At 44.4% G+C, this 19,410-nt stretch overlaps 1 protein-coding gene across 1 annotated transcript; it reads left to right on the top strand.

Annotated features, from left to right (window-relative positions):
- The first annotated feature begins 37 nt into the window (after positions 1 to 37).
- TYW5 (tRNA-yW synthesizing protein 5) lies at positions 38 to 18,891 on the top strand. The gene is made up of 8 exons (XM_084816972.1): positions 38 to 698; positions 3,558 to 3,712; positions 6,888 to 6,957; positions 8,850 to 8,894; positions 10,407 to 10,544; positions 12,581 to 12,668; positions 14,549 to 14,665; positions 18,616 to 18,891. Exons 1-8 carry the CDS (start codon positions 516 to 518, stop codon positions 18,870 to 18,872), a joined length of 1,053 nt encoding a protein of 350 aa, XP_084673098.1. The 5' UTR covers positions 38 to 515; the 3' UTR covers positions 18,873 to 18,891.
- Positions 18,892 to 19,410: the final 519 nt, after the last annotated feature.

The raw sequence follows: 19,410 nt of genomic DNA, 5'->3' as shown, positions 1-19,410 counted from the left end.
CGGGTGGAAACAGAGAGCCGCGCGAAGGGTTCCCCTTGCATGAATGCGGGGGGCGTCGGTGCGGGGTGGAGATACTGCGGCCTCCCCTCTCGCGTCCTCCTCCCGCTTCCTCGCAGTTAGAACAGCGGCATCCTGGGGCGGGCGAGGATGTGCAAACCATGGACGTGGTAGGGAAACCGCTGGGAAGGACCCACGGAAAGAGGAAAACTTCCGCCGCGTTATCTCGCCGAGGACTCCGAGGCTGAGCGTCTGGGGCCCAGCGGCCTGCTTCCCAGGTTTAGTCCAGCCTTCCCCGTCTGGAGAGGACCAGACGGGGGAAAGCTGGGCTAGGCAGCCTGTCACGGGTGGGGCTCGGTACGGAGCAAGGAGAAACATCTGCCCCCGTCCTTCCCGCGAGCGCCTCGGTGTGACGGCCGTGGCAGGGCGAGAAGAGCGCGTCCGAGGCGGCCTGTGCTCCGCGGCGTCTCCGCTGATCTTCCAGCGCACATGCGGGCGCTTCTCTATCCCCGCCTGCGATGGGGAAAAGCGAGCAGGCGGGCCGCTTCCTTGGCGAGTGTGGTTGCCGGGAGGAAGAAATGAGAGCAGGACACACGGGAGGGAATGATACGGGGGACGCTATGGAGAGGCAACGAGTCACCCCCCTGGCTCAGTGCACCGGAGTCACTCGGGAGCGCTTCTTGAAGGACATCTATCCTCTGGTAGGTAACGCCTGGATATTCAGGGGGATGTTCGTCGCACCTTCGTTTCCCAGCGCCACTTGTAAAGTAATGCCTTCTTGCAGAACACCGAACATCCCATAGAACAGACTTCCCCAACCTCGAGATGTTTCGGACTTTAACTCCCGTCAGCCCCAGCCAGCATCGCCAATGGGCAGGTATGCTGGGAGTTGTAGTCCAAAACATCTGGAGGGCACCAGATTGGAGAAGGCTGCTATATAACATAATGGGGTGCCCCTTGTTTCTACACACAAAGGAAGAACCATCTAGGACCCTTCTAGCCTATAATTTAATCCAAAGCTCAGTTAGGTTCCCGTCCCAAAGCCCTGCCCTCAGCGAGCCTCTGAGCACTTGCTTTTAAAGCCAATTGACAGTGCAATCATATGCATGTCTACTCAGAATTAAATCACACTGAGTTCTGCGTGGCTTGCTCCCAGGTAAGTGGGTATAGGGTTGCAACCTTTGGCCTCTGCCTTTCAACAGCTGAAGCTCTTCAACAGAAAACTATAGCACTAAATACTGATTTATTTGTTTATTTTCTATAATGTTTCATAGACCTTGTTTGCACGATCAATGCAGCCCACTGTGGCTCATTTACGCCATGGTGGGTTGCAGCGCGCACAGGTGCCAGGTTGCCAATTCATGGCCTCCAGCCCCCCACCACCACTTTTTGTTTCATCTGAACCGGGTGAGGGTGGCTTGTTGGGGTGGTTAACAAACCACCCCATAACCCTACAATAGGCCATGGGTTCTGGATGGTTTGTTAGCACCCTAACAAGCCACTCTCACTGGGTACAGATGTGAGAAGCTGTGCCTGGTGAGGGTAGTTAGGGAAATGAACCAGAATGCTGGGGAGTGGTTAACAAGCCACCATGGTTTATTAAATACTCTTGTGGCCTGTGAACCAGGCCATAAAGTCATATTGTAAAATCAAAGTACATCCATGATGCCTATAAAAAGCAGTGAAATAATTCCCCATTTTCTAATACTCTGGTGTAATTAACCTAAATACCTATAACTCAGCCTTCCCCAACCTGGTGCCCTCCAGATGTTTTGGACTACAACTCACATCAGCCCCAGCCAACATAGCTAATGATCATAGATGATGGCAGCTGTCATCCAAAATATCTGAAGGGCATTAACTGAGGAAGGCTGCTATAACTGAAATAAATGCACAATCCTGTTTACCTGTACCTTCCCTTCCTTTCCCTTCCCTTGATTCCTGTGTTAAATAATGGACTGTAAGGACCTAGGGGTAGAGACTTGTAAAGCACCATGCACATTGATGGTGTTATATAAATAAACAGAAGAGTGTAAAACTGAGTCAAGAGTTATTTTTGGGTGCAATTGTATGGCTGCTAGTCAGCAGCTATATGGCCATAGGATTTGTCGGTTCCCAGGAACTGACCTCGGAGCCTGCGCTCTGAACTCAGGTCCCTGAGGACCGACCTCCACCCCCTCTCGTGTTGCCTCATAGACAGGGTGGATTGGCCCCACATTCCAGGCTCTGAAGAGCAGCGCAGAGCAGGGAAACAGGGTGTTCCTGGGGGCAGGGCGGGGAGGTTGGAAGTGCCGGTACGACACTTCCTGTGTCATTTGGCCACCTCTCCCCATGCTCCAAGTTCTCGCAGCTAGACATCCGAGATCGGCTGTCTAACTGCAAAAGCTGGGCAGCAGGAGCGTGGAGGAGCTGTGCTCCTCACCACTACTCCCGTCCTGCAGTGGATAGGTGGTCGCCCCTGGGGTCGAAGGCAACTGTCAATCCGCATAGGATTGCTCTCTCCAAAAATCAGTTCTGCTGATTTTTTTAACCAAACGTTCCTCATTAGCAGTGCCTCTAGATTATCGAAACATAACACAGATTAACCAAGCATTCCTCATTAGCATAGCCTCTCTGAAAGTCCAGGAAATGGAAAAATGCACCTCCTGGAACATAGAATGGTTTAACTGGGGCGCCACTACTCGGAAGACTTGAGGTCATATAGTCACCCACTTCAGCTTGCAAGAGCGCCTCTAAAAGGTTATCCTCCAAAAACCTCAAGGTCTGGGGAGGGACATACAGGAGGATATACTTACTTTCTCAGAAAAAGCAGGACCCAGACTACGTAGGTGTTTAAAGGTCTCAAAATCAGTTGGAATAGTGCTCAGAAACCCACTGATAATCGATTGAATAAGGATCAGCATTATGTGGTTCCTGCAGCCAGATCTACTCGGGGTTCTGCCTGCTGTATTTTGGATCTGCTGTAGTTTTCATTGCATTAACCCAGTTTCTGAGTATATCAGTTTAGCTGGAGAAATTTTGAATCGACATTTCAGTTGTGCCACTTGGATTCCCCTGCTCACTTCTTCCAGCTCTTTGAAGGGCAATATTAATTTGGACCTACAAGACCCAAACTAAGGCTACAGTCCTATATGCACTTACCTGAGAGTAAGTTCTGTTGAAGCTAGTGGGACTTGCTTTGAAGTAGATATGCTATGAATGGCCTACACAATTCTACTAACTTGGCCATGAACTCACCAGACGTTGTAGCCTAGTGACTACACCGTCTTGTTGCCAGGATAGGGATAATAATAATGTATGTCACAGGGCTGCTGTGGCAGGTAAACCCCTAAAATTACAATATAAGTGATGCTGTTATTTGACAGTAACATACTAATACAGTATCTTTAAGTGGAAGCTCCATTTAAGAGGCTATACACTCAATTTCTCTTGATAAGTAACATTGCATTAATTTGTTCTTCAGTTTGTAATAACTTGGTACTGTGTGATTGGCAGGTGGTGGGAGAAGGTAGTAAAATGGCAATATGTTGTGCAATAATTGTTTTTTCTTCAATTCTCAGAGAAAGCCAGTAGTGCTGAAAGGAATGGATTTGGGCCCTTGCGTGACCAAATGGACAGTGGATTACCTCAGTCAAGCATCAGGAAATAAAGAAGTAAAGGTTCATGTTTCCACTGTACCACAGATGGACTTCCTCAGTAAGAACTTTGTTTATAGGTATTCCATTCCAAGCCTTATTCTTCTTTAGCAAAATGCTGCTAACTTTTAGAGACTTTATACTTCTGCATTAGATAAGATTAATGCGTTCACTTTGACAATTGTGTTCACATTTCCAGTTGCTATCTTGCCCTGATTTGGAGTTTTACGTTTTCTTCCAGGAACAGCTGTCATACTCTTTTGCACATTGCGAGCACTGTTCTGTGAACTCTCCTTCTCATTTTAGTACACTTTCCATAACGCACCAGATCAACAGTAGCCCACTGGCTATGTATGGCAGCCCACAAGGGGCTTCGTAAATGTCCTGTTTTTGTGTCTGAGACTATAAAAGCAGGGGGAGGGTTAAGCATCTGACAGGGTATTTGTACATGGCTGATAGGCTGCTTATGGCTTGATATGTCACAAGATGTACAGACCAGTCTTAGCATAATAAAATGCAGGGGCGTGCAACTTGTGGCCCTCCAGGTGTTGTTCGACTGCAATTCCTATCATTCCTCACCATTGGCTCTGCTGGTCAACAACATCTGAAGTTGCCCACCCTTGATATAGTGTCAGCTCTTTGACCCCTCTTTGCAGACCTGTCAGCATCTGTAATGCATGGACTTAACATTCAGTGTATGATCACAGAATTATTTATTTATTCACGTGTTCAGAAAAATTCTGATTTCATGGCAATACCAATGGAATACCATTATTGATGTAAGAGTGTGTGGGCTGTTAACTTTCAGTTTTGCCTGATGAACAGTTATATCTTATTCTTAGAAATGTACTTCCTGAAACAAATATCTAAGCCACTTCATTTAGACGTTGAGCTGCCCTAATTATAAAAATATTAAGCACTTTAACATTCGAAATACTAATCAATAGAGAATTGTAGGTTGCTGTGAATATCCCCAAAGCCAAATCTTTCTTCAGTCCTGGCCCTTTCATTCTAATTTCTAGGCAGGCACAATTTCTTATGGTGTCCCATTTGGGGTGTGTGTGCGTGTGTGTGTGTGTGTATGTTTATACTTAGAGCTGCCTTCCCCAACCTGATGCTCTCCAGATCTTTGGAGTTCAGCTTGCATTAGCCCCAGCCAGCATAGCCAGTGGTCTGGAATCTTGGAATTGGTAGTCTAAAACATCTGGCATGCAGGCTGTGTATCTTCTCCTCTCCCCTACAAATCCAGCCTCAGAACCCTTAAATTAGGAAGAAAAGGCAGGCTAGTCTGCTCTTCTCTGTAGTAGGGAGTCTAGTCAATTTCACTGCACTGCAGGCTTCAATTATACTACTTTAGCCTTTGAGAAGCCCTCCACCCCGCAAAGCCAATGACAAATACATCAGCACAGCTACACCCCTACAGAAATTCCTCTCCATTTTCAGATCCTTTTCCCTCTATATAAACTATGTTAATTCTTGCAAGTGCTGGGCCAGCTTTATTTTATTAAGGAGTGGTGAACAATAATACCATGATTCTTCCCCGTCAGCAAGTCTGTGTCTTGTGATTAGGTTACTTGTGAGAATATTGCACTAGGGTTAAAATGTGAATGGACTTCTTTTCTTTGACTATATGAAAAATCCCTGAGAAATCATCCTTCTCTAAATTTTGGAAGTCATCAGTATTTGCAAATGAAACAACTTTGGGAAAACAGATTTGAATGCTGTAATGTAAAGGCTCTAAAAAAAGGAAATATAATATTGGCTTAATTCTTGATGTTTGAATTTCTCCATGGATTTTGATCTAAGGCTCAATCTGGTTCTTGCTCTTTGTGGTGACTTTTGAGCAGAGAGACCTGAATTTCAGAAGACATCTGAAGCCATGCAAGTTGGATTTTTATTTAATGCTCTTGAATTTGGGCTATTTGCCAAATCCTAAATTTGTACATATTTCTGTACTCATGCTTTCAGTGCTGTCAATCCCTTGCAGATTTTCCCTGTGAATTGTTGGAACTGTTTTCCAAGACCTAATTGTCTTATTCTTACCTCCTTTTGCTGTGGCTGTGAATAATTGTGCCATCTTTACTAGTGAACCAAGCAGGATGTCATCATCAAAATTCAGCTCATCTGATTGTCCATTATCATTAGTCTGTGAAATTCCTACGTCTTCTACAGCTCCTTTCCTCATGACCCACTGAGTGACCCATTCAAACATCAGTGGGGACATTATGTACTCTTGCTTACATTCCAGACTGATCTACATAAAAGAACATGAAGGCATTTATTTTTGCATAACACTTCAAGCATGAATGAAAACCACATTCGTGGATGCTTGTAATTAGTTCCATTGAAATCAGTGGAACTAGTGGCCAGATCTTAAGGGAATGTACTTGGAAGTAAACCCATGGGATTCAGTGTGACATACTTCCTCGCCAGTATTAACATAGCACAATTACTATCATAAAAAAGCATAAAAACACTGGGTTGGTCCCCTGCTAGTGGGAGCACTGCTTGGGTTCTGCTCAGGATGCTCTGGCTGGTAGAAAGTGCGTGTGGGGAGGAGAAAGAGATGATCTCCACTGATTTCCCCTCTCTAGCCTGCAGGACCTCCTCCTCTCATGCTGTTCTAGAGAGTTCCCCCAACCCTCTGGAGCAGATTTTTGGGAGACATAGGGGACTGAGGAGGAGGGGGCAATAACTGAAAATCTCCTCCATTCTGCCAGTGGAGATGCTCCGCTTGATCAGAAGCCTTTTGTGGACAGAAGGAGTCCTTATGTCTGTGGGAGGCTAATGTGGGATCCAACCCACTGATTATTATTATTATTAATTACATTTCTATACCGCCCCATAGCCGAAGCTCTCTGGGCGGTTTACAGAAGTGAACCGCCCAGAGCTGATATTACACAAAGCTTAAAATATAAATTGACAACCAATATAATTTAAGCCAGTTACCCAATCTGCAGTCTGATCCGAAGCATATTTACTTGGAAGTACGTTCTGTTGATATCAGTGATACTTCAGTCCTAGTAAGCGTGTTTGGAACAGCAGTCTAGCAGTCTTAACCAAGAGAATTAAATCCAAAGATGCTGGCATAACTTTTTAAAATGTTTCGTAATTTTGTGAGTTCAATTTTTAAAAAATTGAAGCAAATGGTTTGGAATGATTATTGGCATGGTTTCTCTTACGTGTTAGAAGTCCTCTTTCATGTAAAACTTCTGGATAGTTTTTAATTGTATGTTTCATTTTTAAAAATTTCAGAACATTGCCTTTTGATGTATTTGTAAGGAGAGCAGCTGAAGCCAAACATACAGAGTACTTTATTTCAGAGGTAATTGTATGATTTGATTACATGTACCGTAATTACATTAAAAGCAAAGGTAACCATGTTGGCCATGAGAAGCATTCCCAAATCCGTATTAGTGAATACCTTTATTAGGCCAACAAAAGGATCACAGAAAATGTGCAAGCTTTTGAGATCTACAGATCCCTCATCAGGCAAGATGTAACAAAAAGCAGGTTGGGGGAGCAGGGAAGAAGCTGACTTGATGTTTAAATCATTGTGTCTGCACGATCACAACCTTGGGAAGGAATGGGGGAAGAAGGGTGTGTGGACATTTAAATACGGCACAAGCAGGTGATGTGGTGGCGCTGCATGTCCCCAACAACCCACTGGTTTTTAAACCAATTTGTCATTGTTACATGCGAACTGTTCCACTGGGTTGACAAGCCATTTTATACTGTGAGGGTATTGGCTGCATTAAGCAGAGGTGCACTTTGCTCTTTGTTACAACTCAACCATTGAACCATTAAAATGATAGTGACCTGTCAACATGTGTTATACAGTGATCTTTGAGACAATGTTTTTTCTCAGCTAATCAACAAAACAAATATTTTGCTAATCAGCTTAAACATATTGGCTCTTTCTCCATGCTAAGGCTGCAACCCTAAACGCACTTGCTAGGGAGTAAGCCCCACTGAAAACAGTGGGACTTATTCAAGGCACCACACAGCCAGGTTGTGTGTACACAGTGCACATGCCTCTTTTGCTTCACTCTGCAAGCCATGGTTGGCTAAGCAACCCACAAGTGGCTCCTGCTGAGCGTGATGTCTGAACCCAGACTGCTGGGTTGTTAGGTGCTAAACATCCCAGTGCTTAACCTAACAACAAGCCATGGGTTAACCACTGGGTTGTTTAGTCCCTAAACAACCCAGCGGTCTGGGTTTGGACTTTGTACTTACCCAATCGTGGGTTGCTGAGTAAAAGCGGAAGAGGCGGGTGCGCTGAAGGCAGTGTGCCACTCTCTCCCACTTATGCACAACCTATTGGTTTTTAAACTGATGGGTTGTCCCTACATGCAAACCAGGTCAGTATGTATTTTTTTTAAATAATGTCTGATGAAAAGGATGTCCAGTTAAAAGAACCAGATAGCAGGTGGGGCTGTTCACACAACACTCTAACCCACACTCAGTGGTTGAGTGTGGGTTGCTGTTGAACTGTGGGGTAGTGTATTATCTGAACCTAGGACATTTTCTGCAGTGTGACTTGTTAACCAGCCTGAACAACCCATGGCTTCTCAAGGTGGCTTGTCTGAGAAAAGTAAGCCACACTACATTACTGCATTTACCTGCAGAAAATGTCCTGGGTTCAGACAACACGCTAACCCACAGTTCAGCAGACAACCCACAGCTCAACAACAACTCACACTCAAGCACTGAGTATGGATGAATGTGTTGTGCAAACCCAGTCAATGATGAAGACTTCTGCCAGAGACCCTGGAGAGCTACTGCCAGTCACAGTACCAGGCTGGATGGACTGGCTTGGTATAAGGTAGCTTCCTATGTTCCTTGGTTTAGGCTGGTCTTAGGGGCTCATCATTAAGTCAAGAAAGAGTGGGGAATGTGAGCAAACCTCATTAGATTTTATTCTGTTCTGCTGTGTTGTTTGCTTTCATTACCTGTCCCCAGACTTCAGGATTGGGTAGGCTTTAAATCTAAATGAATAAATCATCATCCAGCACTTACGTTTGGAGTTTCCTTACATTGACTCATGTTACGTTTTATAAACGTTTGTTTTCTTCAGTGAACAACAGAAATGGATGTTAGCAAATTAGATGGAATTTGACGAGCTATTTTATCTAAATGCCATTGCTTTCTTAGATTAGCAAGACATTTATGTGTTTGTTCATCTCAATGACTTTTTTGCGGGATTGTGTTTTCAAGGATGAAAAGTATTATTTGCGTTCCTTGGGAGAAGACCCACGAAAGGTGAGTAATGGTGTAATGGAATGGCTCATCTTAACGAGTGTTGGTCTGTTGCTTTGCTATCCTGTATTCACCTCGTCTGAGTATGGACTTTAACCTCTGGTGTTTGAAAACATCAGCTTAATTAGAATGGAATAGGGCAGCATGAATCTGATGGGAGGACCTTCTTAAGGGATTCGAAGTTGATGATAGAACTGTTAGTTTCTGAGATGAAGGTGGCAGCAGATGTAACACTTGATGCAAGATACATTTTTCCTTCCCTAAGCTCATAGGGTTTTGGAGATAGATTTGAAAATATTCATACAGTGTTTGCCAAAGGCTCTGCTACTCATGGAGATTCCGGGCCCAATCATGTTCTCCTATATGAACTTCAACCGCATTACCTAACCATACAACAAAACTGCTCCTAATGTATTTATACCTTTTGTGCCTACCTTGCTAAAACAAACTCCAATTTCATCAGGGTTTGGAACTGAATGCAAGGCGTTGAATTTTTAAAAATGCAAAATGTATGCAAAATAACCATATGTGCATATATTGTGCTGTGTCTTACTTGAGCCTTCTTGGTGTAGAACATGAACAGCCCTGGGTGCCTTGAGAACTCTGATTATCCTTGGCTTACTAAGGGACCAATCCTATGGCCCCTAGTCAGCATCTGGGGAGCCATAGGATACGTCAGATTCCTGAAACTGAGGTCAGAGACACTGCTTCAGCCTCAGTGCCAGGAATCTGCACTCCCCACCCCCTCGCAGCCGGTGTGGAGAGAACTGTGCCAGCTGCTTCTCAGAGGCTGGAAAAGCAACGTTGGAGAGTCAGTAAAGGGAGTGTTCTGGCAGATGAGGAGGGGACTGGAGAGGCTCAGATATGAGCTATCCTGAGGCTTCCCCACCTTCCTTCTCTCCCCCTTCGAAGTGCCCCAGCTAGACGGGCAAAAAAGTCTGTCTAGCTAAACTGCATAACAGGAGGACAGGGAGGCGACAATTCCCTATAGTGAGAGCGCCTCTCACTCTGCATTTAGATAATTGCAAGCCTCCGACTTCGGAGGCTTATGATCATCAGTGGCGGAAGTCATAGTATTGAGCCCTAAATACCTTGTTAGCAGCCCATGAGAATTAACGTCTCGAGTCCAGGAGGAACTAGAGCAGCACCCAAATAGTCCAAGGTTTTGCAGTTAATATGGGAGGAGAAATACTGATGGACCTGCTCCTATATGATTCTTATCTGCCACGGAGGAATGAGGTCCTGCCTATGTGTAGAGTTATATCATAGAATCATACCACAGCATCTTATCATAGAACAGTAGGGTTGGAAGGGGCCTACAAGACCATCGAGTCCAACCCCCTGCACAATGCAGGAAGCCTGATTCCCAGGCGGTCTCCCATCCAAGTACTAACCAGGGCTGAACCTGCTTAGCTTATGAGATCAGACGAGATCAGGTGCATCCAGTCCTTTCCTTTCTCTTCCAAAGGATTTGGCACTATATAGAAAATCAGAACATTGTCTTTTTTGTTTCAGGATATTGCAGATCTCCGAAAACAGTTTCCTCTGTTGGCAGATGATATTTGGATCCCAGAATACTTTCAAAAGGAGCAGTTCTTCTCCACTGTCTTCCGCATAAGCTCAGCGGGACTACAGCTTTGGACACATTATGATGTACGTAATACGCCTCTAGGCATTTGTTAACAAAGTGAGATGCCAAGCTCATCTTGCTCTTTATGGGCAGACAAGGATGAGGGATTTTTCGAAAGCAGGACTAGTTGGGGTGGGGGGAGGGGTGGTTGTGGCTGATAGGGAGGGTTTAATGGTAGAGGTTGTGAGCGGAGCGTGTGTGTGTTCAAGCACTGCAGAATTATGGTGCTAGGGAAGGCCTTTTGGTATACATGAGAATTTTGGCAAGCAATCAGTGGCCCGTAGCAAGGGGATTAGATGATACGGTTTAGAGAGGCAGTTGGGTTGATGGGTAATGTGATGTTGACTAGGTTCCCATGTAATGACAACCCAGAGCATGGGTTGAGTATAGGTTGGCATTGAATTGTGGATTGTCGTTGAATTGTGGGTGGTTGCTACATACAAGCCCTGCACTATGTTTTAACTATGGATTGTTAACCATGAACAACCTAGAGTTCACAACCCAACAAACAACCAGGGGTTCTCTTCCTGGGTTGTTCATGGTTAACAGCTCATAGTTAAACCATAGTGCAGGGTTTGCACATAATAACAACCCACAATTCAATGACAACCCATACTCTGGGTTGTTGTTACATGAGAACCAGGCTGGAATGCCTCTTCCTGAGATCTCCTCTTCCCCTGCTCGTGGCATGATATTGTAATGGTAGTATTGTGTGAAGAAATGCAGGCATTTCTGTTCTGTTCTTTCCTGGCATGAACTTGACTTGGGGGTGATGTTTTGTGTGTAAGTTTATGTGGCTATTTTGATATTGTTTCTAAAGGAAGACAGATACAGTCATGCCTTCCCACACCCAGTCAGACAATAAGTAGGGGTGGGGAGAAGCAGGAGCTGCGCAGTGTTGCACATGGAACATAATCCTTTGACTCAAGTCTTTTTCCTGCTGCTTGTATATTTCTTCTCCTTTCCCTACTACTACAAGCAAAAGGGTGGTGGGTGGTGGGTGGGTAATCTGTTAGACCTCAGGAAGGAAACTTGTAACAGTGAGTCCCCTTTTAAAGCCATCTCTCTTGACTGCCTGGTCTCTACCTTAGGCAACTACTAGATATGACATTAGGTCTTCTGCCTGTCAGGAGGTTCACATGCTTTTAAGACAGGGGTGTGGAACCTCTTTCAGCCTGAAGGCCAAATCCCATTTTGGAGACGCTCTTTGGGGCTGTCTTCCAGTGGTGGGTGTGGCCAAAGGCAAAAAGGGCAAAGCCAAAATCACAAAATGCTAGCATATTCTTGCTTAAAGCTGTTCTTGCCAATAACAAAGCCCTCAGGAGAGGCATTTCAACCTTTGAGAATGGGGAAATCACTGCACAAAAGCTGGGAAGCCACCAAACCATCAGTGGTCAGAGGAGAAGGGGTAGGGCCAGGGGAAGGGGTCATGGCTCTATGGAGATCCTCAGAGGGTCACATTAGAACTCCAAGAGGGCTGGATTTGACCCCTGCTTTAAGACTTGAGACAAAACGGAGATGACTGACATAGGGGCACTCAATCATATTCTTGGCCTACTGGCAGGATCCTGGTCCCCAGATTACTGGGAATTAGAGCAATAAATGCATTGTTCCCCAACCCCCCAAATGGGGAATTCTCTTCTTGGCCTAACACCACCCAATGAGGCGGGGAGCAAGGAGAACACAACCTACTTTGCTGCCAGAATTGCAGTCATGTAGGTGCCCATTTGGGGTGGGGGGCGTAGGTTCTCTCTCTCCTAATCCCTGCATGTAGTGTGGATGTGCCCAGGAAACAGGCTAACAAAAGCGGAGGGAAACTGCAATGATGTGACGTTGCTGAGCGTTTTGTGCCATCTGCTGCTCATCCGTGTATGAAGTCGAAGCTGTGCTCCTCTCTGACGTGGGCCAGACTTAATGAACCCCTACCGGTGACTTTCAATGTAATTGCAAAAGGCAATGATTGTTGCCTTTATGTAATTTGCTTAGTATGGCTGCAATAATACTGAAATATTTCTCTGGCCACATGCCAAATAATGCTTGATTGTCTTCATATTTGTAGGTAATGGATAACTTCTTAATTCAGGTGACGGGAAAGAAACAAGTTATACTCTACAGTCCCCGTGATGCACCATATTTATATTTATCAGGTAGGGATGGGCCATTTTGTTTAGGAGTAGTCAACTTAGTACTTAGGGCACAGCTCGTAGGGTTGTACGGAGCCCTCTGCCTATCGTATGCCCTGCCAGCAAGAACCAGGCAGGGCAGGAGGAGGACAGAGGTGATTTTGCCTCCATTTCTCCGTTTAAAATGCAAAAAGCAGCTAGACAGGCCTCTGAGCCCCTCTAGCTTACTTACCTTTTGGTGGGTGAGGAGGGGCCTGGAGAGCTCATAGGATATTGCCTGTCACACCCTGTGCTCTCCCCTCCCACCAGCATATACCTATTTCTGTCTCCCTTTCTGACTTCTCTTACAAGGTCACAGTTGTGGCCTTGTAAGAGAAGCTTTCCACTGTGGCTGGGAGGGGGTGGGGCAGGAAAAATCTGTGATCAGATCTCCTCCTCCATGCTCGTAGCTTGCTGTCTAGGTGCTATAGGGTTGCTTTCTTAAGAATTTGCCCCAATGTGTATCACTTTACGATTATTTACATGGAATTTCCTTTGGTATTTTGTTGCCCATTTACCCAGTTTGGAAAAATCTTTTGGGAGCTCTTCACAATCTGCTCGGCTTTCACCATCTCAAATAACTTGGTGTCGTTTGCGAACTTGGTCACTCCAGTTCTCACCCCTAGGTCTGGATCCTTTATGAATAAGTTAAAAAGCACCAGGCCAAACCAGATCCTTCAGGGAATTCTATTTCCCTCTTGTGAAAACTGTCCCTTTACTTCTACTGTCCATTTTGTGTTCTTTAACGAAGTACTAATCCACGCTGCCTCCCATGCCCTCATCATTTTTGCTTTCAGTCAGCTTTAATCACCAATCCAGGAACATCCTGTTCCCGGGTTGTTTAATGTGATGTCCAAACCCAGACCTCTGGATTGTTGTAGGGTTAAACAACCCAGACTTTAACCCAACAGTAACCCATGGGTTGGTTGATTAAAGCTGATTCAAAATGGAAGTGGCGAGCACGTAAGGGAACAACCATGGGTTGTTATGTGCAAACCGGGTCCAAGTCTACCCAATCACCCTACATGCTTGTTGACACTTCCAAAGAACTCGAGTAAATGAGACAAGACTTCTCCTTAGAGAAGCCATTCTGATTCTTCTTTGAAAAGACTTGTTCTTCTGTGTGCTTGATTTTATGTTTAGTAATAGTTTCCACCAATTTACTCAGAACAGGCATTAAGTTAACTGGCCCATTGTTTCCTGGATGCCTTTTCAAAAATCGTTATTACCCATTATTGGGGAGTGTAGCACTCTTTCTAAACATCCACACATTGTGGTTATTGCCTCCATGCTTTTTTTTTTTCTTTAAAGGAATAAAAAATACAGCAAAGGAGACAAACCCAGCTCTTTCCCCCATTGAGATTGCTAGTCAGAGTAGATGACCCGCTAATGAGGTGCAAATTGCTAGAGATCAATCGACAGTTACTCTGAATGGCACTGTTCGCATCTTAGATGAGACTGGGTTGCTGTTCAGAAATAAAGTTGCGCATACGAACAAGCTTAATGGAAATCATTGAGTGGGGGAATCTAACAGGACCCTGATGTGCTTTAATATCTAAGATCAGTGAAACACTGTTTCTAGTATTTCTGGAATTGTAAGGAGAGACTGTTTTGCTCATTCTGAAGAATTCTACACTTTAATCACACCATGGTTGAATGTGGCTCAGTAATATCTGATAGCTGCAAATATTAATGGTCAGGTGTGAACCCGTTGGCAGCCTAGAGGTCAAAGGTGCAGTCGCGCAGGAAGGGATAGTGTGCTCTCCCTCTGCTTTCTCCCCAGCGGGAGGCCTGAATAGTGTGTTGGTGCTTTGATGCTACTGCTACTTAACTGAAGCAATAACGTCCACTGAAATCTTCATTAGGCACAAAGTCTGAGGTGCTAGATGTGGACAAGCCAGACTTGAAGAAATATCCTCTCTTTGTAAAGGCCAGACGTTATGAATGCCAGCTGGAGGCAGGAGATGTCTTGTTCATTCCGGGTAAGAAGAAGACACTTTTCTTTCCTTCTTGGATTACTATTCAGGGGCTATATATGTATAAATGAAACTTGTGTACCATTTGGCCTGATCCACTTCAGAGCTCAAAACAGCCACTGCGAGGACCCATTCCTCTTTCACAACAACTTTCTATTCATGGGGTAAGTTGCATGTCTGAAAGCATGGGAAAACTCACACCTTAGGGGTGCAGAATCTCAGGCCCAGGGGCCAAATCCAGTCCTCCTTGAGTCCCAATCTCACCTTGGGTTCCCCAGAGGGCCCCACCCTCTTTTCCCCAACCACCAATCATTTGATGGTTTCCTGGCTTTGGGGCAGGTTTTTCCCCTTCCTAAGAGGCTGAAATGCCTCTCGTCAGGCTTGGTTACTGGCAGGAAGAGCTGTAAGCTACAACAGGCTGGTACTTCTGGTATTTTGGCTCTGTCCCCTTTTGGATCTTACAAAGGAATAATTTCAAAAAGATCTGGATGCATTTAGACTTTTTTGTTTGTTTGTAGTAATATGACCAGACAAGGTTGCATATGCACCAATGCACACCTCCTCGAGCCATCTTCTTTAAGCTCCTACACTTTACGATCAAGGAAGACCTGATGCAGTGTGCAAGGGCCATGGTGTGTGGGCTCCCTGGTACATCCATCACAAGTTGGGTTTGTGCCTAGGTGCCAGGGTTCTTTCCTGAACATCTTCCCCAGGCCTTCTTCTATCGTTGGATGAAAAGAAGGCGTCCGATAGAATCTGTTGTAGTTTCTTAATGGCTACAACATGGAGGATGGGTTTCCCAGATGAATGTATTGCTTGGATTGCGGTCTGTACAAATCCAGCCAACACCAGGGAGGTCCCAAAAAGCAAGTGACAGAGGATCATGCAGATGCCAGTTTATTTTGTGCCAACTTTCCCAGCATTTTGGAGAATGTATCAGGTGTATTAGGCTGCAACTCCCAGACTGCAGCCAGCATGGCCATGGGGGGCGCCAGGGGTGGCTGGTCTAGATGTTACTTGGAACATGCTATGTGGGAAATGGTGTGTATTACAAAAGAGGGGGACAGGGGGATGTAAACAGGTAGGGGATAGAGGGAGAGGAGAAATGGGCATTGTTATAAACCCATTTCAATAAAATGTTAACAACAACAAACAAAGCACAACCCAAAGACTGCTTCTCAATGGGATCTTCTCAAACTGGGGAGAGGTAACAAGTGGGTTACCGCAGGGCTCAGTCCTGGGCCCAGTGCTCTTCAACATCTTTATTAATGACTTGGAGGAGGAGGTGCAGGGAATGCTGATCAAATTTGCAGATGACACAAAATTGGATGGGATAGCTAATACCTTGGAAGACAGAAACTAAATTCAAAGTGATCTTGATAGACTGGAGTGCTGGGCAGAAAACAACAGAATGAAATTTGATAGGGATAAATGCCAAGTTCTGCACCTAGGAAAAATAAACCAAATGCAGAGTTACAAGATGGGGGATACGTGGCTCAACAACACTACAGGCGAGAAGGATCTTCCAATTGTCGATCACAAGCTGAATATGAGCCAACAATGTGATGTGGCTGCAAAAAAGGCAAATGCTATCTTGGGCTGCATTAATAGAGGCATAGCTTCCAAATTGGGGGAAGTACTAGTTCCCCTCTACTCAGCACTGGTTAGGTCTCATCTGGAGTACTGTGTCCAGTTCTCAGCACCACATTTTAAGAAGGATGCAGACAAGTTGGAGTGGGTTCAGAGGAGGCAACAAAGATGATCAGGGAACTGGAAACAAAGCCCTATGAAGAGAGACTGAAGGAAATGGGCATATTTAGCCTTGAGAAGAGAAGACTGAGGGGAGATACTATAGCGCTCTTCAAGTACTTGAAAGGTTGTCACAGAGAGGAAGGCCAGGATCTTGATCATCCCAGAATGCAGGACACGGAATAATGGGTTCAAGTTACAGGGAGCTGGATTCTGGCTGAACATCAGGAAAAACTTCCTGTTAGAGCAATACGACAATGGAACCAATTACCTGGGGAGGTGGTAGGCTCTGCCATGCTGGAGGCATTCAAGATGAGGCTGGACAGCCATCTGTCAGGGATGCTCTGACTTGGATTCCTGCATTGAGTGGGGGGTTAGACTAGATAGTCTTATAGACCCCTTCCAACCCTACTGTTCTATGATTCTTTTATTCAAATGCTGGCAGTGAAACAAAGTAGGTTTTTTGTGTGTACATACTCAGTGGTAAATGTGGTTGCATATACTTATATTTTTTGTTCTAGGTTGTACCAGATGGTCCTAGTTCATATCTGATCCTGTCAGCAGGGTTTTTACTCTTTGAATTAGCACTCAAAGCTTCTGCCACTTGAGGAAACCCTGTTTTCATTTTTGTACAAGTGTCAAATCCATTACTTTGATTCCACTTATGCAAGCCATTGAACAAGATGTTCTCCACAAATTGTTGTAGAAGGCATTGCACTATTCATTGCAACTTCATTAGGCTAGGTGTTGCTTGTACTAATTGAACTAGTTGTTTTGCCAAGTTTTGTAATTTTTCCTGTAGTGTAACGTTGGGTATAACCCTCAGAATACTGCATTTTTAATATACCGCCACCAGTACAATATAGCTTTTTGCCTTGTAACACAACATGGAATGTAAAACAATAGTAACATCCTTGAGTAAAGAAACAGTTGTCTTCATTAGACTTTGATTTGTCATGAGTGTGATTGGTTTACCCTAAATGGAAGAATGGCTGAGTTGGGCTGCTACGAACTCAGTGCTGCCACTTTCTTGGAAAAGAGAATCTGCTTTCCAATAAAACATTGGAATGCAAATGGTGGCTCAAATATAAAGTTTGTGTAAAGAAAATTTGAGGATGGCTGTGTAAGGCATAAGACTTCCCCTTAATGCCTATGGAAATCTTTACAGTCAAGCACTGCACTTCTTTTTAGGGAGTTGAACCATTTTGACAGGGATATATAGAAAAGATGTTTTTCTGTATAAAGTGAAAATCGGAATGATGTTTCCCTGAATATCTACAAAAGGCCACACCCAAATATGTTTAAGATAAGGCCTCACATGGTTGCTGGTTGAGGTTAAAATATTTCCTGTTTATTTCAACATACTATGTGTTAGTTGGATTTTTATTTCAATTTTTTGCTTAAATAAGACCAGCACAAATTATGATACAATTAAGTCAAACATAGCTTCCCAGCTATTCATGGCAGCCCCATAAGAAATTAATAAACGTCCTGTTTTTGCTACATGATGTGGACTGTGAAAACAAGGGTTGGGAGGGTGCCAACTTTGGGCATGGTTGGTTGGCTGTACTAAGTTTGGTGGGGCACACATTATATAGGCCTTCTCTGGGTGTTGTATTATTCACAAAGGGTTAGATCCAGAGTTGCACAGAGCAGAACTCCATGAACTGGATGCTTCCATAGAAATGATTTTCACTCATTATCCCTCCCCCTGAAGTGTTGAGGGATGCTCCAAAACAGTGTGGGATGTGGCACTGGGGGCTGCAGGTGAAAGGGTCCAAAATCAGCTCCCCTCCTGCCCACAGGAGTCTCCACTCGATCCAATTCACGTTTGTGAACAGAATCTGTTTGTGGAACAGCAGGCCTGGATTCAACCCCAAAGAGCCTTAGGTCTGGGTGAGTTAGAATGTAGTCATATACTGTGGTCTCAGTTGTAGAAAATCTGAAGCTCCACAGAATTTACAGAAACACTGTGCTTACAATCTACACAAAATATTGAAGGCATTTATATTGGAGCCTCTGCCAAGCTGAAATGTTCTTACAAAACAATTACTGTTAGCTTGCCATAAAAAAGCAAGTTAAGTAGTATTTTAAAGAAGAAATGGAACAGTCTTTGACTTGGAACAATACAGCAATCTCTTACAGTGAACTGTGATTTAGTATTTATAAAACATTTTTTTCAAGGCTTTCCCCTCTCCTCCTCACAGCTTTGTGGTTCCATAATGTGACTTCTGAAGAATTCGGAGTTGGAGTCAATGTTTTCTGGAAACACCTTCCTTCTGACTGCTATGATAAAACAGACACATACGGCAACAAAGATCTCGCTGCAGCTTCAAGAGCAGTACAGATTTTGGATAGGGCGCTGAAAACCCTGGAAGAGCTACCTGCGGAATACAGAGATTTCTATGGTCGAAGAATGGTTTTACGCATCCAAGAAAAAACCTATAGCGCTGATTATGAATAAAAACCATTTCCAATCTTAACAGACCTCTTGTGACTCAAGTACAAACATTGCTCATTGATACTTTTTACAACAAATATATGAGAATGTTTATAGCTGACTAGTTCACCCTTCATGTGTGTTTTGCTGGGACTTTTTGTTCTGAGTTCATACACTAGTTAAGATGGAGTATGTGGACCACTGTTGGATAGGCCCAGAGCACGTAAATGGCAATATAATTCCTCAAGGAAAGTTGTGAGGATTGAAGTATGCTAACTGGAGAAGCAATGTAGTGGTTCAAGCCTAAGGAGGTTATCAGGCTTTTAGATAACAAATGACAGCTGCAGCATTTTCAGTCTCTCTCTTTAGGTGCTCTATATTGAGTTTAGTCTCTCCTTTGCCTTCCCTCCTCAGCAAGGGGCCACAGCTTAGTGGTAGAACACAAGCTTTGCATGCAGAAAGTCCCAGGTTCAATCCCCATCTACAGGTAGAACTGGAAATATTCCTGCCGGAAGTCTGGAGAGCTGCTGCCAGTCAGTGTTAATAGATGGACCCATGGTCT

The sequence above is a fragment of the Heloderma suspectum genome, chromosome 1 (assembly GCF_057233095.1).
Source record: "Heloderma suspectum isolate Gila_16-S chromosome 1, 16-S_ref, whole genome shotgun sequence".
Lineage (NCBI taxonomy): Eukaryota > Metazoa > Chordata > Lepidosauria > Squamata > Helodermatidae > Heloderma > Heloderma suspectum.
Note: the sequence above shows the minus strand (reverse complement) of the source record. Positions and strands in the feature narration are given on the sequence as shown.